Source organism: Tamandua tetradactyla, chromosome 9 (assembly GCF_023851605.1).
Source record: "Tamandua tetradactyla isolate mTamTet1 chromosome 9, mTamTet1.pri, whole genome shotgun sequence".
NCBI lineage: Eukaryota > Metazoa > Chordata > Mammalia > Pilosa > Myrmecophagidae > Tamandua > Tamandua tetradactyla.
Genome location: NC_135335.1, coordinates 63,069,001 through 63,085,971, shown reverse-complemented (window position 1 = coordinate 63,085,971; position 16,971 = coordinate 63,069,001). Strand labels below are relative to the sequence as shown.

The 16,971-nt window shown below is 46.4% G+C and overlaps 1 protein-coding gene and 1 pseudogene across 3 annotated transcripts in view; both read right to left on the bottom strand.

Annotated features, from left to right (window-relative positions):
• TRIO (trio Rho guanine nucleotide exchange factor) overlaps positions 1–8,719 on the bottom strand; it is a 466,986-nt gene extending 458,267 nt beyond the window's left edge. Inside the window, exon 1 of one of the 3 annotated variants that reach the window (XM_077116861.1) lies at positions 8,563–8,719. In XM_077116861.1, coding sequence (XP_076972976.1) covers positions 8,563–8,719 — 157 coding nt within the window. Of the gene's footprint in view, positions 1–7,584; positions 7,660–8,562 lie in introns of those variants that run through there. The other 2 variants (XM_077116863.1, XM_077116862.1) reach the window with 2 other exon arrangements.
• Positions 8,720–15,142: 6,423 nt separating this feature from the next.
• On the bottom strand, positions 15,143–16,093 carry LOC143646131 (aldo-keto reductase family 1 member B1 pseudogene; annotated as a pseudogene).
• Positions 16,094–16,971: the final 878 nt, after the last annotated feature.

The following is a 16,971-nucleotide window of genomic DNA, read 5'->3' as shown; positions in this document are numbered from 1 at the left end:
GTTGTCACAGGAAATTTATACCGATGGCCCCTCAATTCTGCACAGGTTCTGTAGAGAGAGGTTTCCAGCTCTTCGTTTCAGGATACAGGCCTAATCTCACTAACATACTGCCCACCATCATCAGCTGGGCAACCAGCAAAGAGGTGAGACCAGCCAGAATAAACGATGCCATGAGATATGAGAGAAATGCCTAGTAAAGAATCCTGCAAATTTTGCATCTCACAGACTGTCATTCAGATGGAGAAAGAAACATATACACAGAGCAGCTAAGCAAATGCAGGCTCTTAATGAATCTATGTGAACCTTCTCCTAAGAGGAGCAACTCTTAGAGGGTATTTTGTGAACTCAGCTGCCACATGAAGAAAATGCATGGCCTGGAATCCATCAAATTAGCACCAGCTTTCATGGCTTGGGGACCCACATAAATGAGGACAAGCACAGCAAAAATTAGACAGAGGTGAAACAACTCTAAAATAAAAGAACAAGATATATTCTATGTCTCTGCAATCTATTTTTTGTTTTGTTTTAGCTAATAATACTCCCTTGAGTACCAGGAGAATTTTTCATCATCGTGAATTTATTTAAAAAGCTACCTCTAACAAATAAGAATAATCTGTTTAGTAATAGGTACAGCCTTTGGGGTTTCTTCTTAGTGAGACTTCAGAGTGAACCTTTGGCATTTGGTCTAATGATAGATGCACTGTGGAAATGTAAAACCTCATTTTGAAGGAAAACACATTTGAGTTTAGATTACTGAACATTTTAATTAGTCACATGTCTGCTCTTTTCTGGTTGGAGAGAAATACGGAGTAATCTGACGGGCAAACCTTGTGTTTTGGTAGCATCACCCTAATTGGGCTTCGTCCTAAATTAGTATATTTCCAGTTAGACTGACAGAGAAAGCCTTAATGAAAAAAGTGGTCCACAGAGACCACAGGCCTGGGACACTTGGGGGTAGTGTGTCCCGATGAGTCAATCAGGCTGAGTCCCTAACAGTCTGTAACCTGGTTAGGGCCAGTGATGAGCTGCTGTGCCCTCCATAGTGGGGGTACCTAAAAGCTGCAGCAGTGCTGGTCCTGGCAGCTTCCCAGGCCCACCCAGGGGGACACTGGCCTTCATTCCCAGGACAGAGGTAGATGGCCTACTGCTCCTTTCTCAGTCCTGCTGCTGGGAGGGTTTAGGAGTTTTTGTTACCCTGTGCTGCTGTTGTCACCATTAAAACACAGTATGTGTGATGGGTGAACCAACTGTAGAACAGCCGCTGAGTTAATGCTGAGTGAAGAAAGACAACCACATAAGGCTACACACTGCATGAGTCCATTTATACATCTTTCTCAAAAAGACAAAACTAGTCACAGAGAACAGATCAGGGCTGATGGTCAGAGGCTTCAGGGATGGGGGGAGGGTATGAGTACAAAGGAGCAGTAGGAGGGGATTTGGGGGGTGATGAAACTATTCTGCTTCCTGATTGTGGTAGTGATTACACGTGTTAATTCACAGGACTGTACACCAGCAGCCAGTTTTACTGTTTATTAATTTTTTAAATAAAATTTAAAAAGGCTAACAAACTGGGAGAAAATGATGATTACAAATCAAAGACTTAGTATATGTAATAAGTGCGCCCTTAAATCAATAAGAAGAAACAGTCCAAAAGGAAAATAGATGGACAGATAATTCAAATAAGTACAACTGGCCAATAAGTTATCTATAAATATTCAGTCTCACTAGTTATTAAGGAAACACAAATAAAAACAATGAGATATCAGCAAAAACCAGGATACATCATTTCTCTAGACAAGCTTGAACAAAACTGAGTTATTTTGCAAAGATTTTCTGTTGATTTGAAAGATGATAATGGGTCTCAGATTGCCCTGTGTAGGAATAAGCTTCCTGTAATTTCTAGAAGTAGCCTAGGGGAACTTTAAAGAGAGATGAGGAAATAAAAATGCTTTTCTTGGATTGAGTAAGAATTAACTTGGCAATCCATATGGCAGAAAAGTCAAATCTGTTGGCTTTAAGGAAAACAACAACTATGTTTAGAAATGGAGTCATCACTTTTTCTGCTACAAACTCTCCCACTCTGGTGATTTGTGCTGCTGTCCAGACAGAAAAAGGCAACAGCACATTGAGTACCTCAACACTCAAAATTTTAAAGAAGGGATTTCTAAGTATACGTTTCATTTAAAGGAAAGGAGTGTCATTCTGCCTTAGTATATGATGTGGGCTCATTTTCTTTCTGTTCTTGGGCCTTCGTATATGTAACTAACTTTGCCACTACTTTATTTTTGAGGATTAATGAATGAATTTTAAAAGTGCTACTCCCTAGACTCATAAACGTAAAACTATTCTTGAACTTAAGAAAAACACAACTTAAAAGTATAATCCCTGACTATTCTTTAGATAGGATTTGTGTCTATTTTTCTTGATACATGTACATATTGTGTGTCCATATGCATATATGTGTGTGTATCTTGGAAAAGTCATAAAATACCCACTCTAGAATCTTGTGGACTAGGTGGTTTCACACGTAAGAAGTAATGAAGGAAGAAGTATGAAATCTATTTTAAAAGAACTCATATTTCCTAGTCCATATGAAGTGGCAGGTAAATGACCTGCATGCTTTAGGGAAAAATGTTTTAATTTTAATTTGAAAATTTTAATGTATATGAAATGTCTTTAAGAGATTTGTCAAAACATGACAATGTATATATACATATATATAGAGAGAGAGAGAGAGAAATGGTTTCTATGGTTCATTTTATTTTGCTTCCTCTTCCCACATTGATCCACATCTTCAAGATTCCTTTTTCCTTTATTGCTGCCATTATTGAAGAACATTTTCATATTTGCATTTACATTTTTAGTTAAACCATATATTGTGAGACAAATGTGCTAGGATTTTCATCTTTAAAACTTGAGTGTTGCAGTACTCGCTGCACATCTTCCTGCATGTGTTATTAACCAAAACTGGGAATCGTGTATTTTATTGCATGATTGTTGTCTAAACGCACAACTTCTCTAATAAAGGAAAAAGGGAAAAAAAGCTGCACCCTTTCTGCTCTTCTGGGGCACCCAGTGTTTGCAGTCCAATCCACCTCCCACTGGATTAACAGACTCTCACTCACTCACTATCCTTCTTCTCTCCCCTTTTCTCACTAGGCAGGTGCTCAATAATTTGGGTTTTAAGAGGCTTCTTTACATGGAGAGAAGAGAAAAAAAGAAGAAATTAAGACACCAACAAATTGCTTCCATTAGTGAATGAGAAGTAAAACGAAGCACTTTTGCAGTAACTAATCAATAAACATGAGAGCAAGGTTTCCCTAAACAAGAATGTCTGCATATAAAGCTTATTAACTTCAAAAAGTTGGGAGACTATGCTGGAAATTCTAGCCAAATATCTCCATTTCATTTGCATAAACTCAGAGAGAGGTGAAGCACAAAGGGAGTTGGCAGGGGCTGGGCACCCAGGCGAGTGAGGCAGCCAAGGAGCTGGGCAGCAAGGCACCCATTGTGCACCCAGGGGATCACAATCAGGAGGCCAGGTGGGACAGGGCAGGGAGGGGAGGGGATGGAGACGAAGGCAACAAGCAGGTACTTGTACAGCCTCTTTCCAATCAGCTGAATCTTTTCTCTTTGTGCATTCTTTCCCTCAGTTCAGAGGTATAGTACATAGGAATTCCCAGAGTGGCTCCAGCTAAATAATACATCAGCCAGAATTCCTAAATTTAGGATCACCGATAAGAGTCCCCATGTATCCTCATTCCTCCTTCAACTGCTGTGCAGAAAAGCTCTGTAGCAGGACCTGGACTAAGACACGAGAGAGAAGTCTGCTGCTGTGGCATTCAAACCCTCGTAACACTTCCTCCAACTGCAAATCCACCCAGTCCACTGCACCCTAGCAGCCTAAAAAGGGAAAGAGGTTTGGGAAAGATATAAAAGAGCAGCTCAGTCCACAAGACAAATAACACAGCCTATCTTGTGAGTTCACTCAGTCTCCTCAGCTGACAATGGGGAGGAGAAGAAATGAGAGAAGGGACCTCACAGCCTACAACCTTCCATCAGAGGATGGTGGGATTCCCACCCAAATTCATGTTTCCACCATCCATGTAGAGGCTGCTATTTCCTGCCGTACCGCTGTTAAAAACTGGTCAAGGCAATGCACTTCAGAAAGTCAAACCAATTCATTAAAGAACTGAGGAAGAATGAGAGGGGTTGCTATTACTGCTTTTTATAATAAAGCACAGCTCATCTCTATCAACATAAGTGATTTTACTAGGCAGTAAAGTGTGGCTATTGATTAAGAATTTGACTTTTCTCTGGAATGCCGCCAAAGGATATGAGATAAAATTTTATTTTCTCAGTAAAGGAGTCAAGTAAACCTAGAATAATATCAGATACAGACAATTAAGGTTATGACAGGTTCAAACACATTTCACTTCCAGATAGAAACAAATCTCCAATTATCATAATATTTAAAAGGTCTAAAAAGCCCATCTAATTACACATTTTAATATACATTTAAAAAACATATTTAAACCACATGCTTCAATTCGAACAGAAACCACTGGCTTCATTTAAATTCTGGTTAATGATTTAAATCGTTAAATGGCTTCATTTAAATCTTGGATAGTTAAACTGCAAAGAGGAAAACACAATATCCCACACATCAATAAGTCAGTTTATAAGGTCTCCATTAAAAGTTTCTTTCAATGATCATTTTACTGTTCTTCTTTGATTTCTTGAAAGTCACTTCTAAGATTATTTTTAGATACCTCCTTGCTTTCCTCTAAAACCAATTCTCACTAAGCCACCTTAAAAAGAAAAAAACAAGCACTCACTACCAAAATGCACTTTCTTTAGCCTCCCTATATATTAAAAAGGACCAACTTCAGAATACAACAATTAATATTGCTGTGCACAATAACTAAAACTGCCAGGATTTCTAAAGACAGACAATTCTGAAGGAGAGCTACTGAAATGGTGTTAGGGACATGAATATGAAAAAAGCTTCCCTCAATATTCCATGAGAAAACCATCATATCAAAACACGAAGACACACCAGTACTGCTGATTTTCTCCATATAGTGTGCTGAAAAGAGAGGGGCTATAGCTGGGAGTCCAGAAGAATTTTTAATAATGAAAGATAGACAGCACGATGGGCCCGTGACACTTCAGAATAACTATAAACCTTTACTTTCCATACATTCATTTGATGCAGACCTAAAACATGCCAAGCAGGTTAAAAATAATGCCTTTATGTAAGCATCCCCCCAATACACGCTCTTTTGAGAGGTTAAACAGAGAGCTCTGGAAGAATGATTTACTGCCACAAGAATAGAGCCCCAAAATAGATTGGCAATAAAAATGATTGGTCCCAGTGGGGTTAAGAACGAATGTAAGCAAAGTCCTGGCCATGAGAAGCATCCAGGAAAGAGCAGGGGAGTCAGGGGCCAGCTTCCCCAGCCCTGGCCCCTACTTCTTCTTAAGTTCCACTGGGACAAGTCACTCAACCTCCCCAGAAGGGGTGTCCTCACCTATAAAAAACAAACAAACAATACAGACTCGTTCATTTCTTTGGGGTCTCCTTTTTTTTTTCTTTGCTTTGGCTTTGAAATCTGCTTCATTTTTTTCAGTGCTGAGCTCTGCACGATAGAGAACAGTGAAGCTAAAAATTCACTAATACCTGACAGAAAATCTCAGCTATCCCTTTACACATAACATCACACTTGACTCATATGTTTCAAGGCAATTCCATTTAATTGAGCTGCCTACTATGTGTCAGGTCTATAAAAGGGTGATGTGGCTCATCAAAAGGAATAGGGGATCTGTGCAAGGACCCTGAGTGGAGCATGAAGTGACTGCGTGAGGCCCTAAACGCAGTGGGGAGGGGCAAGGGGGCCACAGAATTCCAGCGTGGGAAACAGCCTCTGAGGCCATCTCCCAGAGCCCTCTCCAACTGCAGGAATCCTACCTGAGCACTTCCAGGAATAGGGGAACCATGTGTAGCCTATGCCATTTTTGAACAGCTCTTATTTTTCCCCCAAAGTTCTACTAAGCATAAGTTGTCCTCCCTCTTTCATTCAGTCACTGGTACCCATTCTCAACCTGTGGCTACAAAGATAAAGTTTAATGCCACAGAGACAAAAAGGAAGAAAAGAAAATAAAGCAGCCAAGCAAGCACCCCTTCAGGGATGGGAAAAGAAAGTCTCTAAGTCATGCTGGCAATCTTAAATGCCAGGCTCAAAATACCTAGAAAAAACATTCATAACCTGATGTGTCCTCCCCACTCAAAGGGAACCTATTTTCTGTTTCTGAGTCTTAGGGTAGAAAGGCTGATTTTACTGATGGGTTTGGTGGCTCCATTCCCCTCACTGCTCTCCAAGCCCCTTTATCAGGTGAGGTTCTGCTGACTGTCCAAAGCCCCCAACCCCATTTGTTTTGACTGTCCAAAGCCCCCAACCCCAACCCAGGGAGCCTCCCCAATGCTCTGCCAGATGCCACAGCCCCGGATGTTGACGGCCAAGATCTAGACGGGGAATTCAGAGGGCCCAGAAGGGGAAAGCATACTTTAGAAACGAAGTTACAGACTACCCCTGGGGTGGAACAGGGCAATCACTGTTTACGGAATATCTGCCCTGGCTCCTGGTCCCAAGACATACAACTGAAAAGGAAGTTTGTCAGATTATTCTGTAGGGTGGACGAGAGGAGCAAGCCAATAAGCCAGAGCACCTGGTTCTGCCCAGCAACGGACAGTGAACAGGAGCAGGGCTGCCCAGGAAAGGCCAAGCACGGATGGCTAATCCTGGGGACAGCCACAATGACTGCAAGCACGTTGTCCGCGGGTGTCCAGTCCAACCTGAAGCCTTCTGGAGGCTTTCAGGACCGAAGCAAGTGAGTTCTCTACTATGCATAATAAAGCTGTAGGAGAGTCTGCTCTCACATGCACCAAAAATTCCATCTCCAGGGAACAAGAACCTTTCTAACAGAAAGCTGGATTCTGCACAGAATCTATTATTCCGTGACAGGTGGAAGAGACAGAAAAAAAGACAGGCTAGACTTTAGCTTCAGGGCATGAAGGGAAAACGTCCCAGTTCTGCTATTAAGAGGTAAGACAGGGCTGCTCTCTATCCGGCTAGTTACACAAAAAAGACTTTCATTTGAAGGAGTTCATGTTTTCCTAAACCTTTGCTTTTTGCAGGAAACTCACCGGGAGAGAGAGGACTGGGAAGTATATTAACCCCAAGCTGACGCTGTAAATCAACGTCTGTCACTCCCGGCCACAAACAATCTGTCAAAACGAATAAAACAATAATCCCGCCTGGCAAGGATGCAGAAAATCCGGGAAGGACGGCACTAAACCTGGTATCTTCTGGCACCGCTAATTTCTGCCTCTGACCATCGCTCTTGCGCCGCAAACTGCTCCTTAAGATCCGGATTACAGAACTGCTCTCACTGAATCTGCGGCCTTGACGCTAAGAGCGGCCGCGGAGGAACCTGAGCCGCGGGCCTCCGCGCCGCGCTCCCCACGGCGGGCCGGGCCGCCCTCCACCCGGCCGCCACCAGCGTCCCCCGCGCAGTCCCGACCTAGCCCACCCGGCTCGCCCTCCTCGGCTCTCCAGCGCTGAGTCTGCATCCTGCCGGCCCCGCGCCTGGCCCGGTGGGGCCTCAGCCGCGGGTCCCCGGGCCGCCGCCGCCGCCTCCTGCTCCGCCGCCGCCCAGAAGCACCAGCAGCCCGGAATGAGCGCCGAGCCACCGGGCCCGGCTCGCGCGGGATCTGAGGCCGGGCGGGAGGAGGCGCCGCCGCCCGTCCTGGGGACGCCCTGTCACGCCCCCCACGCCGCACACCCCTTGGCCACCCCCTCCTCGCCGGCGCGGACACTCCCTCCACCTCCACGCCGCCGGTGCGCCAGTCCCCGCCACCCCCGAGGCTACCACGTTCCCAGATGCCCTTCGACGTGCCTCGCGGTCCGCCCCCGGAGACAATGGCTCGCCCGGCCGGCTGCGCTTCAGCTCGGCGGCCTCCGCCCCTATCCGTGCGCGGTGGGTGCCATGGCTGCCCCTTTCACAGAAGTGTAGACCGAGGCCGGGGAGATGACAGGCTGGAGGACCGAGAGGAAACCCAGCGGCAAACGGGGCTCGAGGTGGGGCCAGGTACGAACGGGCCGAGGTCGGCACGGACTGGAGCCCGCTCTCCTCAGCCCGGGACGGTCCCATCCCAGCCGCCCCGTCTGATCGGCCTCGGGGCAAAAGCCTCCGCCCGCACGGTCCTCACCGCCGCCTCCCCGGCCCTCCAGCGTTAGAGACAAAGGGCCGGCGCCCCAGCCCGCGGAGCGGTGGCCTCCAGGGCGGAAGATGGGGCGTCTGACCTCGAACGAGGGGCCGGCAGCGCCCGGCCCGAGGCGCGCGCGCGGGAGTGGCGGACAGCGGGGCTCGCCGCTGTGGGTCCGGGAGCACGGCGCAGGGGTGCGGTGGGGCGGCGAGGACCCGCGGACGGAGCCTCCGCGGCGGAGTCCGCCGATCGCGCGGGGCCAGCCGAGACCCGGCGGTCGCAGGTCCACTCACCAGCTCGGAAGAAGGCCGCGATGTCGGCCAGGTCCTTGGCCGCCTCCTCGGCCCCCTCGCCGGCGCCGCCCCCGCAGCCCGAGCCCGCCGCGCTGGCCGCCACGGCGGGGCCGGAGGACGCGGCGGGGGCGGCGGCGCCGCCGCTGCTGCCGCTCATGGCTGCGGCGGCGCCTGCGGCCGCGCCCGACCCGCGCCCCTAGCGCCGCGCGCCGCCCGCTCCGCACCGGGCCTGGCGGCCCGGAACGCCCAGCTGCCCGCGGCCGGCGCGCGGACGCAGAGCCCCCGGGCGGCGGGCGGCGGCTGCGGGGCCCGAGGAGCGCGTCCACATAGACGAGGACTCCGCCCGGAGCCGCGAGCCGGCCGCGGGGCGGGGGCGCGGAACCACGGCCTCGGTGGGGCCGGCCTGACCGCGGGCAGCAGCGCGCGCCGCGCCCGACACACAGTGGCGAGGGCAGGGGCCCGGGCCGGCGGGAGCTCTGGGATCACGGGCGCCGGCGGCAGCCGTGAGCCTCCATCTTGATTTCAAATGGGGAAAGAAGGAGGGGGAGGGGTGAAATCACGGCTGAGGGAACCCGGGTGAAAGGAAAAGGGAGAACAGGCAATGGAGAGGAAGGGAAAAAAGAGGGGGTTCGGGAATTTCCGGCGAACATCGTCAGGGCCCCGAGCGGGGGCTCGGCAAGTGGGCGGGTCGGGGAAGGGGCGGGGCCATAGGGAGGCGGGGCGGGACCGGCGCGATGCGCGGTGCGCGCGGGCAGGCGGGAGCAGCGGGTGCTCACGGGGCTGGCGGGGCGCCTGCGGGATCCTGCAACCTGGCGCTCTTTCCTTGGCCGGGGCAGCTACAACCCTTGAAAGAGCAGGAACCAGCGGTGCGGACCTTTGCGGGCCCGGCGTCGCGCCCCACCCCGGGGGTTCCCTCCTACACCGGAGCGCCAATCTCCGAGTGCTCGAGCTGTTAGATGATCGTTGATGTCGCCCGCTAGGCTGGGTGACTCGGACGCAGGGCTGGTTTCTCCCCCGTTGGCGCAGTCCCGGCACCTGGCACCTAGCTGGGGCTCTATGATGGTTATTGATTGAACAGTGAGGTCATGCAAACAGGTTATCTCCAGCCTCCCGAGGATTTTCTACAAACTGCTAGGCAAGTGGGATAGGCCTCTGAACTATGGACACAAGTCACCTCACCTGTCAAATGAGGTTCCCCTCATATCCTCCTGTTCCCTAACCTCCGTCTTACAGCAAATCCATCCTTACTCCCCCCAAATGTAGGGATTGGAGAAGGTGATGGGAGGGCTGACATTGGGGATGGGCTGGAATGGGGAGACCAAAGGAAAAACTGGAAGTGGGGAGGGGTGACAAACAGCTTTAAGGAAGAGCAATATCATCAGCATTTCACAAATATTCAAGTCCAAAACACCTATGACATAGCTACAACGGGGTGAGGTAAAGGGTCCGGCGTCAGAGATTTAAAGGTTTAGACGCCGGTGGAAAAAAGGAAAGACAAAAGGACAGAAAACAACTGGCTGGTGAAGCTACTATATGTGTGTACAGGAATTGAAAAATGAAATAAGAGGAAGGTGGGAGACGGGTTTCTCAGCAACTGCAGGGGGAAGTTACAGACCTGCAAGGGGACAAGGAAGGAGCCATGTGGTAATGGATTAGAGTAGGTGATGTCAGTATGAACTCATATTTTGTTTAATATAGATACAGATGGTGACAAGTAGAAAGATTTATATCTATGCATATGTGCACAGGTTGGTTTGTGCACACATTTCCTTGCTGCTGGCTAAAAGGCCCAGAAGGAACATTGTAGTAGAGAAACCTGGCATCCACCATCTTAGCCAGGTGATAAAGGTCAACAGCCACAGTTGTAGATCATGTTGATAGCGTGTACCCTTGATACAATGTGATGACAACAGCACTTTGCCTCTGTAGTCTTCCTCCCCCAAAATGCATAACACTATTCTAATCGTGAGAAAAACATTAGACAAATCCCAACTGAGGGACACCATACAAGTTCCCTGACCAGTGCTCCCCTAAACCATCAAGGACATCAAACACAAGGCGGCTAAGAAACTTTCACAGCCAAAAGTAGCCTAAGGAGACATGACAACTAATTGTAACAAGATGTTAAGTACAAACTAAAAAAAATCTGAATCTCATATGGAGTTTCATTAATAATGTACCAGTATTTGTTCATTAAGTGTGAGAAATGTACCATACTCATATAAGGTTAAAAATAGAGAAAACTGAGTGTGTGGTATATGCAAACTCTTATTACTGTCTTCACAACTTTGCTGTAAATCTAAATATCTGGTAACACTAAAACTTTAAAAGTTTTAATTAAAATTTAGATATGCAGTATCTCAACAACAAAAATACCATGGATCCAAATTTCACAGTCTATCAACTCAGGTGTACTGGCAATGTTAGTCTTTTTTGTTTCTATCTACAGCTCACATTCCCCACTTTCTGTATAGCAGAAAGTTTAATTCTAGGTCAGGGAAAACGTAATCTCTCAGGGTTTGCTTTATCAATTGAGTGCTTTTCTCTTCCTCCCTGCTCTCCAAGGTTTTAGCACAGCTCCCAGAGGAATATTGCAGCATGGGCTGGTGCTGAGGGGTTGTATCTGCTCCTTGGACTTGCTGGGTTCATGCTGGCAATGGTGGAGATGCACAGCCCACATCTGTCCCTCCACCCTGACATTCCTGCCTGCGCTGCAGGCATCCTAAGACCTCACTGCCTTCTGCTGGTCCATCCTCCTTGCCGGACCCTGGGCTTCTCAAAGTCTGCTGGCCATCGTGGCCTCTGCCTGAGCTTCTCCCAACCCCTCAAGAAATACATTCAGCTGTTCCCTGACGTGCTCAGACCCACCACTCCTAGCCCCACAAATTGAGACCAAGTTGTTGCCACTCCCAATCAGTTTGAGCCTACCAGGGGCTTCTATTCTTCCAGCCCACCCCCTACCCTAACCCCAGGGCTTGGCGAGGGGGAGAAAGTAAGCACAGGACACAGGCTCCTTTCTCAACAACTCACACCAATGCGTAATGCTATCCATCTCTTTTCCAAATTGTCCAATTTCCTTGTGCTTCCTTCCACGTCTTTTGTATTTGGCATAACCTTTGTGCTCTTCAGGGGACTCAGATTTTATATTCACAGCCCAGAGTCTTTCCCACCAATTCTCTCTGCCATGGATTCCAAAAGTGTCTCTTGAAACTCAGAAGCCAAATGCTGACTTTTTTTTTCTTGTCTGCATCTCTCCCATAATTACCCCTATCCAGGGCTAATGGATACAGGCTCCCCCTCCCAACTGCCTGGATGGTAGAGAAAGGCCAAAGGTTTTTAAATAAAACAAAATAAAAATTTGGGTGAGAGGGGAAGATTGAATGATATCATATGGCCACAAAAAGAGATTAGCAATACTTGACAGTGGTATGCAACGATATAATTGGGAAAGGCAACATTTTGTTGGAGGGGTCTTGTTGGAAAGTAACTCCAGGGAGTAGGGAATTGGCCCAAAAGGGGATGTAACTGGGTGGTAATGCCTGTTAATGGTGTTGGGGGCCTGAGTGTATTTGGGCAAAAAGATCTCTCTTGGGTTGGGACTCAAATGTTGACCAGTCCTTCTATTTCATGGAGTCTGTTCCAAGAAAACAATATAGAAGACTGTATCTGAGCATCGGACATGCATGAAGTCTCACTCAGGTTGCAATAAGAGAGAGAGGCTGTGTTCAGGACTTTTCCTCCTGCCATCTGGGCATGTGTAGGGGGATCTAAACAGAGTTCAGGACAGCTGCTGTTGATCCTGCCCATCCTTCAGGATTCTGCTCAAATTTCATCCTTTTCCATGAAGCTTCTGCATTGCTTTACTCATGTCGATCTCTCCATTCTCAGAATTCTGCAAGCACTAGTCATTTTTGACATTTAATCATGCATTGCATTATACTATTTACATCTTTTGTGTTTAATGTCTGGCCTACAAGATGAAGAGATCCTTTGGAGTCAGTGCACCCACATTAGAGTGCCTCCTCTTTACATAGAAATGTGCTAGCACTGAAGGCATAAATCCAGTGTAGAGAGCCAGCTGTAGCAGACCCCACAGGGTGACTACTCAACATCGTTTCTCACCTTTTTATCAAAACAATGTGCCCAACTATAAAGCAACATTTCCCAGCCACTAGTGATCACATAACATGGTGCTAACTAATGAGATATAAGCAGAAATTATTGGGGAGCAGGCTATCTGGAAAGGATTTGGCATGCTTATACTTTCTGTCCTTTGCCTTTCCTTGATGCTGGAAGGGAAGAGGCCACTGCATGACCATGAGGATGCACATGTAGACAAGTCACATAGTACAGACAGCTGAGGGAGCTTTCCAGCTCTGGGCTTCTTGTTACAGAAGAAAAATAAGACCCTGATTTAGTTAAGCAGCTTCCAGTTGAGTGTCCCATACTGCTCAGTCAAACCAGAATGTGACTGTTAGTCCAGGCATATTCCGTTATCAGTGCTTCTCAAATGTTTCCACCAGAGAAACCCTGAAGATGAAGGAGTGTGAAAACACAGGTGAAAATTAGGCCTTGAGGGCCTGGGAAGGTAAAAAGCAGCTGCCAAGGAACTAACATTTTTTTTCAGCATTGCCTGTTTTGCCTCAGAAAATGCATGGAAATTTGTTCTTTCTCCTCCAACATGTGTTTGTTTTGATATAAGAATATTTTAACTTATTTACCAGTCCACATATTTATCCAGTCCTCCAAATTTTTCAGTGAAACTGTCATTCTAGTAAGAGATTATATATTTATCTTATGGAGAATGTTTAATGAGTGTTCAAGATAAAGAAAAAGAAAGAATCCAGAGGAATGTGGAGAGTTCTAGCTTGGACAGCCACAAGAGCAAATAGATGTGAAAAGGGACACACTATGGAAATATCCAAATGATAACTTGGGATGCGAACTTGACCTTGGCCAGAAGTTGGAACTGCAGCTCTAAACTTGAGTTCAGGAGCAGAAAGATAAGGAGAGCTTTGACACTTGACTCAAGATCCAAGGAGACAAGTGTAGAAAGTGTGTAGGCATGGGACAAGTGCTGAGATTTTCTGCTTTACAGTCAATAAATAGCACTGGGTGGAGGTATAGACGGAAGTGCTACATTATCTGAAGCTAGAAAGATCCAAGTCAGAGCCTTGCTTGCCCTGCTCTGAAACCATATTTGCAGGCTAGGGGATTCGGGAAGAGTAAATTGGCCTTGAGGGTTGGGTGTGAACAGTCTTTTGAGCCTCTTCACACCAATGTTTTCCCAATCACTGGAATTGTTCCATATATGCAAATCAAACAAAGAGGACAGGGGCTGGAAGGTGGGAGAGGGAATTAAGTGGAACTATCCAACCTGGGAAAGGAACAGGGGATGAATATGGAAGGAGCATTTTGAGGTGGATAGAAGAAAAGGATATTTGTGTGTCTGTGTATTTGTGTGTGTACCTGCCTGTATTTGAAGTAGGAATTGATGAAGATCTTGATCTAGTGACAGAGAAATCCAGCAATATAGAAAGAAGAAATAAAGGTAAGCATGGTTTTAAAATAAACTTGGATTTAGAACTGACAAGGTTTTGTTATTACTAGTATATAATTGAGAAGGATATTAGAAGAAGTGGCAGTATCTGTATTTGCACTTTTGACTTCAAATTGATCAATGTTCCAGTCTGGTTGCTTAAAAACTACTTACTTCCTGTTCCCAGACAGTAATTCAAAGAGTTCCAAATTGAACCCGCAACCTGAATATACAGGATCTGGAATTCTACCAAGTGAAATTCACTCATTCTGATCCTGACCAACTTTTGGTCTTCAAGATTTCTCTTTAAAGGATAAGTACTCCTGGGAATGCCAAGATGTTCAATCTTTATCACATAATACCTAATAAAGAGGATCAGCTAAGCATTAGCCTAGAGTAATGACGGATGAAAGAAAGAAAAGAGCGTTGGAAAGCACCAATGAATGCTTTGCCTATTTTGGTCTTGCCTAGAGCTGCTCCTACTGTTCTAATACAGAACCTGAGAAAGGCCTGACCGTAGTTCAGGACTGGTGAGAGTTGTTTTTGTTGTTGTTGTTGTTTTTTAACTTTTTTTTATTGTGAAAAATAACATATATACAAAAAGCAATAAATTTCAAATGCATTTTAACAAGTAGTTATACTACAGATATTTTTTTTTTTTTTTTTTTTTTTTGCTTACAAAAGCGCCTTTTATTTGAGGCAAGAAGTCTGGCTGAAAGGAATATAATTCCAAGCAATCCCAACTATTAGTGGCACTATTTTTTTTCCTCACCCCCCCCCCCCCCCAGTGGCACTATTTTGACATTATACATTTTTTCTCCTTGGTCAGGGGTATTCAACTTGGATTTCCTAGTTGGGAAAAAAAAGGGGCAAAGAAAACTGAAAGAGACTTCTAATCCACAAATACTGCTCTTTATACCTCACCATCCAGCTGGGTTAGTCATCAGGTTGCTAATGCACTGCTGAGGAACTTGGGTCATATAACACTTGCAAGAAAAAAGGAGGCATGAAAAACTTGGGGGAGAACCAGCAATCACAGCTTCAAAACTCAGAAGTGAAGGGGTAATCCTTGTGGGAGGAAGTGCTCACCAAGGCACAGACCCTCCAGTTCCTGTTGTAACCGAGTAAGGTAGTCATATCCACACCACTTAGTTCAAAGTCAAAGACCTGAAAGTTCTCAGCGATGCGTTCAGGTGTCACAGGCTTGGGGATCACCACCATATTCCTCTGTATGGGGAACGGGATCAGCACCTGGGCTGTGGTTTTATTTTGCTTGGTTGCGATTGCTTTGATCCTGGGATCTTCCAGTAGGGAAGGGTCTTCAGGCTTGGCCCAGGGTCTGTCAGGAGAGCCAAGGGTACTATAGGCAGTCACCACGATGCCTTTGGATTGACAGTACTGGAATAACTTCTCCTGAGTTAGGTACGGGTGGCCCTCAATCTGGTTAACTGCAGGCTTATACTTTAAGCCAGGTTTATTTAAGATTCTCTCGATTTGGAGATGGTTGAAATTAGATACTCCAATAGCTTTGACCAGTCCTTCATCTACCAGCTCTTTCATGGCCACCCATGTGTCCACAAAATCGGTGTCACTAGGAATTACGTTGCCTGTTTCATCCAAAGGGAAAAATTCCTTTCCAATCTGAAAGCCTGTAGGCCAGTGAATAAGGTAGAGGTCCAGGTAGTCCAGCTTGAGGTCACTAAGTGTCTTCTGACAGGCTCCTTTCACCATGTTTTTCTCGTGATATGTACACCAAAGCTTGCTGACGATGAAGAGGTCCTCACGCTTCACCGCCTGCTCCTTGAGCTTCTCCTGGATGGCTACGCCCACCTCACTCTCATTTTGGTACACATGGGCACAGTCAATGTGGCAGTACCCAATATCAATGGCTACCTTCACAGCCTCCGTCACTTTGCCTGGAGGGGACTTCCAGGTGCCCAGCCCCAGGATGGGCTTCTTGGCACCATTGCAGAGCACAATGTGGTTAGCCATGGCTGTGAGACTTCATTGACGCCGACCCAAAACTACCTACTACAGATTTTAAAGTTTGGTATGGTTTACTGTTCCAAAATTTTTCATTTTTGCTTCTAGCTGCTCCAAGACACTGGAGACCAAAAGAAATAATAATATATGAGTCATCAGTCATATTCATTTGTTAAATCCCATTCTCTCCTATACTTTCCTTCTCTTTTTTTTCTGCAAAAATAACATATATATATATAAAGCAATATATTTCAAAGTACATTGCAGCAATTAGTTGTAGAACAGATTTCAGGGTTTTGTTTGGGTTACAATGCCACGGTTTTATTTCTAGCTGCTCTAAGGTACTGGAGACTAAAAGTAATATCAGTATATTGATTTAGCACTCATACTCATTTGTTAAACCTGACCTTCTCTGTATAACTCCACCATCACCTTTGATCTTTCTCTCACTCTTTGAGGGTATTTGGGATATGGCTGTCAATAATCTGAGATGGGGGATGGAACTAGTTGATGTTTTGGAAAGGCTGGTACCTCTGCATTTCAGAACTTATCTAGCCCAGGGACCCATCTGGAGGTTGTAGGTTTCTATAAAGTTACCCTAGTGCATGGAACCTTATATAATGCCCTAGGTATTCTTTAGGATTGGCTGGATGGTTTTGTTTGGGGTCTGGCAAGTTATGACAGGTAGTAATATCTAACTAAAATTTGCATAAGAGTGACCTCCAGAGTAACCTCTCATCCTTATTTGAACTTTCTCAGCCACTGATACCTTTGTTACCCTTCTTTTCCCCCTTTTGGTCAGGATGGAATTGTTGATCCCATGGTGCCAGGGCCAGACTGGGGATCATCTCCCATGCCGCCAGGGAGACTTTCACCCCTGGATGTCA